At 36.7% G+C, this 7,919-nt stretch overlaps 1 protein-coding gene across 1 annotated transcript; it reads right to left on the bottom strand.

Moving 5' to 3' along the window:
* Positions 1–4,682: 4,682 nt before the first annotated feature.
* Positions 4,683–5,703, bottom strand: LOC106986869 (olfactory receptor 6C4-like). Its single transcript, XM_015085073.3, has one exon. The coding sequence runs from the start codon at positions 5,685–5,687 to the stop codon at positions 4,683–4,685; it is 1,005 nt and encodes a 334-aa protein (XP_014940559.3). The 5' UTR covers positions 5,688–5,703.
* Positions 5,704–7,919: the final 2,216 nt, after the last annotated feature.

Genomic DNA, 7,919 nt, shown 5'->3' with positions numbered 1-7,919 from the left:
ACCTATTTCTGTACATTGGTTTTATATCCTGTGACTTGGCTGAATTCATGGATCAGTTCTAGCAATCTTTTGGTGGAGTCTTTAGGATTTTCTGCATAGTGTATCATGTCATCTGTGAAGAGTGAAATTTTGACTTCTTCCTTGCCAATTTGGATGTCTTTTATTTCTTTTTGTTGTCTGATTGCTGAGGCTAAGACTTCTGTATCTCTTTGTTTAATTAAAAATTAAAAAAAATGATTATTTTTGAGAGAGAGAGAGAGAGACAGAGAGAGACAGAGCATGAGTAGGAGAGGGACACAGAGAGAGGGAGACACAGAATCAGAAGCAGGTTCCAGGCTCTGAGCTGTCAGCACAGAGTCCAATGTGGGGCTCAAATGCATGAGCTGTGAGATCATGACCTGAGCTGAAGTCAGATGCTTAACCGACTGAGCCACCCATGTGCCCATCATTGTTTAATTTTTTTTTAAGTTAGTTCTGAGGAATTACAATATACATGCTTAACTTTTCCTGGGCTACCTAGAATCAAGATATTACCACTTTAAATAGATGTGGATACCTTAACATCATATAGGTTTCTTTGTCTTCTCCACTTTACCCTTTGAAACACTAATCCCTTGGCTTCCCAGGGGAATTCTACCAAGCAGTTAAAGAAGAGTTAATACTTAATTCTTTTGAAATGCAATTCTTCTGAAACAGTTCCAAAAATAGAAATGAAAGGTAAAGTTCCAAACTCATTCTATGAGGCCAGCATTACCTTGATTCCAAACCAGATGAAGGTGTCATTAAAAAGGAGAATTACAGACCAATATCCCTGATGAACATAGATGTAAAAGTTCTCAAAAAGATACTAGCATATCGAATACAACAGTACATTATAAGAATTATTCACCACAATCAAGAGGGATTTATTCCTGGGTTGCAGGTCTGATTCAATATTCATAAATCAATCGATGTGATAAAATTAATAAAAGAAAGTATAAGAACCATATGATTCTCTCAACTGATGAAAAAAAGCATTTGGCACAATACAGCATCCTTTTTCGATAAAAACCCTCAAGAAGGTAGGGGTAGAAGAAACATACCTCACCATCATAAAGGCCATATATGAAAGAGACCCATAACTAATATCCTCAATGAGGAAAAACAGAGCTTTTCCCCTAAGGTAAGGGATGTCCACTCTCACCACTGTTGTTCAGCATAGTATTGGAAGTCTTAGCCTCAGCAATCAGACAACAAAAAGAAATAAAAGGCATCCAGATCAGCAAGGAAGAAGTCAAACTTTCACTCTTCATAGATGACATGATACTCTATGTAGAAAACTCAAAGACTCCACCAAAAGATTGCTAGAACTGATACATGAATTCAGCAAAATTGCAGCATATGAAATCAATGTGCTGAGATAGGTTGCATTTCTATATACCAATAATGAGGCAGCAAAAAAGAAATCAAGGGATTGATCCCTTTTAAAATTGACCAAAACAATTAGATACCGAACCAAAGCAAAATATCTGTACTCTGAAAATTATAGAACACTTAAGAAGGCACAAAGAAATGGAAAAGCATTCCATGTTCATGGATTGGAGAACAAACATTTTTAAGATATTTATACTACCAAAGCAATCTACACGTTCAACACAGTCCCTATTAAAACACCAACAGCTTTGGGGCGCCTGGGTGGCGCAGTTGGTTAAGCGTCCGACTTCAGCCAGGTCACGATCTCGCGGTCTGGGAGTTCGAGCCCCGCGTCAGGCTCTGGGCTGATGGCTCAGAGTCTGGAGCCTGTTTCCGATTCTGTGTCTCCCTCTCTCTCTGCCCCTCCCCCGTTCATGCTCTGTCTCTGTCCGAAAAATAAATAAACGTTGAAAAAAAAAATTAAAAAAAAAACAAACAAACACCAACAGCTTTTACACAGAACTAGAACTAACAGTTCTAAAATTTGTATGGTACCAGAAGAGACCCTGAATAGCCAAAGTAATCCTGAAAAGGCAAAGCAAAGCTGGAGGCATCACAATTCCAGACTTCAAAGTGTATTACAAAGCTGTAATCTCAAGACGGTACTACACTGGCACAAAAACAGACACATAGGTCAATGTAACAGAATAGAGAACCCAGAAATGGACCCACAACTATATGGTCAACTAGTCTTTGAAAAAATGGGAAAGAATATTCAAAGGGAAAAAGACAGTCTCTTCAACAAGTGGTGTTGGGAAAACTGGATGGTGACCTGGACCATTTTTTATACCCGACACGAAAATAAATTAAAAATGAAAAAAAAATTCTAAATGGATGAAGGACCTAAATGTGAGATAGGAAACTATCAAAATCCTAGAGGATAACACAGGAAGCAACCTCTTTGACCTTGGCAGTAGCAACTTCTTACTAGAAACATCACCAGAGGCGGGGGAAACAAAAGCTGAAATGAACTTTTGGGACTTCATCAAGATAAAAAGCTTCTGCACAGTGAAGGAAACAATCAACAAAACTAACATGAAACTTATGGAATGGGAGAAGATATTTGCAAATGACATATATGATATAGGGTTAGTATCCAAAATCTGTAAAGAACTTATCAAACTCAATACCCTAAAAATAAATAATTCAGTTAAGAAATGGGCAGGAGACTTGAACAGACATTTCTCCAAAGAAGGCATACAAATGGCCAACAGACACATGAAAAGATGTTCAACATCACTAATAATCAGGGAAATACAAATCAAAACCATAATGAGCTATTACCTCACACCTGTCAGAGTGGCTAAAATTAACAACACAAGAAACAACAGGTGTTGTGAGGATGCAGAGAAAGGGGAACCCTCTTGCACTGTTGGTGGGAATGCAAACTGGTGCAGCCACTCTGGAAAACAGTATGGAGATTCCTCAAAAAGTTAAAAATAGAACTACCCTATGACCCAGCAATTGTACTACCAGGTATTTATCCAAAAGATACAAATATACTGGTTCGAAGGAGCAGATGCACTCCAATGTTTATAGCAGCACTATCAACAATAGCCACATTATGGAAAGAGCCCAAATGTCCATTGACTGATGAATGTATAAAGAAGGTGTGGTATAGATATACAATGGAATATTATTTGGCAATCAAAAAGAATGAAATCTTGCCGTTTGTAATGATATGGATGAAACTAGAGAGTGTTATGTTAAATGAAGTAAGCCATTCAGAGAAAGACAAATTCTATATGATTTCATTCATATGTGGAATTGAAGAAACAAAACAGATGAACATAGGGGAAGGGGAGGAAAAATAATATAAAAACAGAGTGGGAGGCAAACCAGAAAAGAGTCTTAACTATAGAGAACAAACAGGGTTATTGGAGGCAAGGTATATGGGGGAATGGGCTAAATGGATGATGGGTTTTAAGGAAGGTGTTTGTGATGAGCACTGGGTGTTACATGGAAGTGATTAACTGGATTCTATTACTGAAAACAATACTTATACTGCATGTTAACTAACTTGAATTTAAATAAAATCTTGGAAGAATAAAAAAATTGGGAAGTAGTGCAGATTATATCTAGTACATTTAATATATAGAAAATAAAAAGAAAATACAATAAAAATAAAACACCAATTCTTAAAAACTTCTTAATTGAGGATACTGTTTCTTAATTAAGGCATGCCCATCTTTAGGCATCCCTTTCATCTCAGCCTCCTTAGGTTCATCAAAATGATGCTAATGCTAAGGCACACTCATAGAGTCCTATAGGTTTTGACTCTTGCCAACTTGGTTCATGATTCCCACTCTTCTGAATCGTCCCTTAGGAGGAGACTGGGTATTCACTCTGTTAGGGATACCTTTGGTAATAGTTTTCATTTTAATTTCCTGACTGGAAAGAGAGATAGAGTGAGAAATATTAACCCTACAACTGGAAACCCTACAACTGGAACTCCTAACCCTAAAGGAGACAGTTTCAGAATTGTCAGAGCAATAAGGATGAGAAAGAAAATTGTCTCAAACTTGAGAAAAGATGCCCTTTATTGCAAGAATGGAACTTTATTGGAAGATGTAATTACTAGCCTCTTCTGGAAAGAGTGTGGTATTTCTGATAATTTGGACAACTTTTTGAAAGACTTTGATTAAAGTAAGAGCTTCACATATACCAGAACTTTACCAGAAGCCCAGGATCATCAGTCTTGTGACATCCTAGTAATTTTTATTCAGCTATTCCCTTCTTGTACCCAGACTAACAATGTTATCCAGTGACATCTTTTTCCTATAAAAATTTATCTACTAAGGGGTTACATTTATATCTTTAAAAATCATATTAGAAATTAAAACAGAACTTAAAAAAACTATATATTAATTTGCTTTAAGATAACTATAATAAATACATTTCTTCTTAGCACAAATAATGTATTTTTATTTTAAATAACTATATTCTCAAAATAATGTGAAGAGTGGAATTATCTTACATTTTTGCAACATTTTAAACTGTCAAGTTAAAAAATCTATTAACTAGAAATAAATATGTGAACAATTTTTTTGGGAAGAGTTTCCCCTCATTGGCAAGTTTGAAATATAACCTTGGTACCTCTTTACAATGAATTCATTTGAAGCATTGCTTTAATAAGGAGAGGATTAGAGAAGCTTTCTCTGTGTTTTCCTGGGGAGAAATTTCATGCATATTGTTCAGATTTTCCTTTGAGTTTGAGGTTTTTACATTCATTAAATACTCATAATCTTTCTGGCCACATCCTTGAAGGCTTGTTTTACTTGTTTGTTCCTTAAGGTGTAAATGAATGGGTTCAATAAAGGGGCAACTGAGTTATTGAGCACAGCTACCCCCTTATTGAAGGCAACTCCTTCTTTAGCTGAGGGTTTTATGTACATGAAGATGCAGCTGCCATAAGAGAGGGAGATGACAATCATGTGGGAAAAACACGTGGAAAAAGCCTTTTTCCTTTGCTGAGCTGAGGGGATCTTGAGAATGGTCCAGATAATGTTTGTGTAGGAGAGAATCACCAGCACCAGAGTGACCACCAAGGTCACAACTGCTAAGATAAAGTCAACCAGCTCCAGGAATCTTGTGTCTGAGCAAGATATTTCTAGGAGGGGTCCATAGTCACAGTAATAATGATTCAGCATGTTGGAGGCACAGAAATCCAGCTGACTGGTCAGGATGATTGGGGATATGATGATTAGGAATCCAGCCAACCAAGAGCAGAGGACCAGCTGGATGCAGACTGTGCTGCTCATAATGGTCATGTAATGCAGGGGTTTGCATATGGCCACATAGCGGTCAAAGGACATGGCAGCCAGAAGGTAAAACTCTGTGGCTCCGAAGAAGATGGCAAAGAAATACTGTGTGAAGCAGCCAGCAAAGCTGATGCTCTTGTTTCCAGTTGTGATGCTGAACAGCAGCCTGGGAGTAAAAGTGGTTGTAAAGGAAATTTCTAAGAAGGAGAAATTCCGGAGGAAGAAATACATGGGAGTCTGGAGGTGGGAATCCAGTAGAGTAAGGGTGATGATTGTCAGGTTTCCAATGATGCTGAATATGTAGGTGAGGAAGAGAAATATAAAGATTACAAGTTGGATCTCCGGGATGTCTGATAGTCCCAGCAGAATGAATTCTGTCAGAAAGGTTTGGTTTTTCATTGCTAACCTTTGCTGCCTATAAAGGTACAGAGGAAATAAATCAGTGATGAGAATTGAAGAGGAGCTCAGGAACATTTAGGAGAAGCTAAGTCTTTTCTGTTGAGTCGGTTCAAATATCTATTTTTTGTCAATTTGATTCAAATGAGAGATTTTCTATTGGACAGAGAGGCTGGATCTTCACAAGAATTATTATTTTAAATTTTCATGCAGGAAAATTTTCTCCTTGGTTCCATTTTAGGCTCTTCACACACTTTCCTAGCCTACCTTCTAAACCAACTCCCAAGTTATCATTCTCTCCATTTTCTATTTTTATTTTCACTTTGAACATAGAGTCTACTTTTGATCTTTCACTATATCTGGTAACTTGGCAGTGATGTCTCATTTCCATCACTCTCTTGGTCTCAGTGTGAGAAGAAAAGCTGTGTTAGTTCACAGTTGAGGAGGCTTTAGGAGGGAATCAGCACTACCATTATAAGTGCAGTAACCAAAGATGCCCTCAACTTCCCTTCAATTTTTTGAATTTGTGGACTGTAGTAACTAACATGACTGGTCCGTAAATCTTTGTTGCCAGTGTCAGCTTTCTTTCGGTCTCAGGACTCCTGTCTTAGATGGTTTTAGCAGTGGACCAGGGGCTATATATCCAAGAAGATACCTGATACCATTTTCTTTCATATCTATTGGTACTAATAACCATGTAATTTTACTCTGGCTAGACAAAGAGAACTGAAATCAAAAGTTGCAAACCTCATTTAAGAGTTTGGTGCTGGCACAAAAACAGAGACATATGTCAATGGAACAGAATAGAAAACCCAGAAATGGACCCACAACTATATGGTCAACTAATCTTTAACAAAGCAGGATAGAATATCCAATGGAAAAAAGACAGTTTATTCAACAAGGCTGTTGGGAAAATTGGACAGCAACATGCAGAAGTTGCTTGCGACTAGTTATACTTCAAGAGGTTGAGTATTTTTTAGTTTATTTGAGTAGTTTAGTTGCGTAATTTAGTTTATAGGTGAAGAACATTGTTCTGAATAGTTACATAGCTATTATGATAAAATTTAACTTAAATTTAAAATTCAGACTAAATTTTATTTAACCTTCTCTATAGTTCTCAAATTCTCAGAGCCTTTTTCAGCAGGTAACATACTTACAGTTTATTAATAAGTAAAATTTCCTCTGGCATGATCCTCCACATCTACCTTTCTTTTATCAAGACATTTCTGTCCCTGTACTCATCTTCTCATACCTCTTTTCAAAAGAGTAGATGACTCTTCCTGTGTCAGAGGCCAGTCTCTTTGTAACTATTGAAAATACAAACAAGTAACAAACATATTTATTTTACCATCTTCTCCATTAAAAAGCATTTTTTAGTTAGTTTTTAATAAAAACCCCCACACTCATATGATTTCATGCTCCATAAGCACAAACAGGTAACATTGATATAGCTATAAAATGCAAATATACTTACACTTGACTTTCAGGGCAAGTGTGAGATATTACCCATACATGTCCGTGGGATGAATCACAATTTAGGAGTCTGAAGTGGATGAACGGTGGCATAAAATTGAACTTGTTTGCTTTCCCACCTGTACTTATTGACCTAATTGTCCACAAATTTCACAAACTTATGAAAATTTAGTAGGAAAAACCCTACTCATCCTGCTCTGTATCAGCTTAACTGTGCCACTTTTTCATTCTACATTAATTTAAAATGCACCCTGGACACCCTTGAGATAAGATTTATTTAAATTAAGCATAGTTAAGTAGTGATAACGGGAAGCATCCTTCTTCAAAGCCTTTTTCCTTTGTTCTGACTTGTTTGAGCCTGGGTATGTGCTCCTTATGATTTTATAGCAGAATGAAGCATATTTTAAGTGTTCTATTCAGAAGAGACCTCAGCACGATCATTTGAGGACAGAAGTTAAAGATCCCAGGAGACCAACATTTAGAGCATACTAATAAACTCTATTTTGTTGAAAACTCTGGAATTGAACTTTTAATAAAGGGTTGGGGAAGAAGTCCAAAGGGACTCTGAGGAAGCTAATAGGAGAACATCAGTGTAGTACAAAAGCCTTGTGGAAAGTGCAGTAATGATAGTAATTAAAAATAATAACAGGCAATAGAAAACAACATGTTTTTTGAGCAGTTTACTACATGCTGTGCATAATGCTAAATAAGATACCTTTATTACATTTATGTATAACTCTAGACAATATAACGTAATTATTTGCTTGATGTGTAGAACACTGTATGTCTTCCCAAAGGTAAGATAGTAGCACTTGGGCATTTGCTTTCTGTTGCTGT

The sequence above is a fragment of the Acinonyx jubatus genome, chromosome B4 (genome assembly GCF_027475565.1).
Source record: "Acinonyx jubatus isolate Ajub_Pintada_27869175 chromosome B4, VMU_Ajub_asm_v1.0, whole genome shotgun sequence".
In the NCBI taxonomy this organism is placed as follows: domain Eukaryota; kingdom Metazoa; phylum Chordata; class Mammalia; order Carnivora; family Felidae; genus Acinonyx; species Acinonyx jubatus.
Note: the sequence above shows the minus strand (reverse complement) of the source record. Positions and strands in the feature narration are given on the sequence as shown.

What these genes read in the sequence shown, in the direction of transcription:
- LOC106986869 (XM_015085073.3), bottom strand. Translation starts at nt 5,687, where the DNA reads ATGTTCCTGAGCTCCTCTTCAATTCTCATCACTGATTTATTTCCTCTG.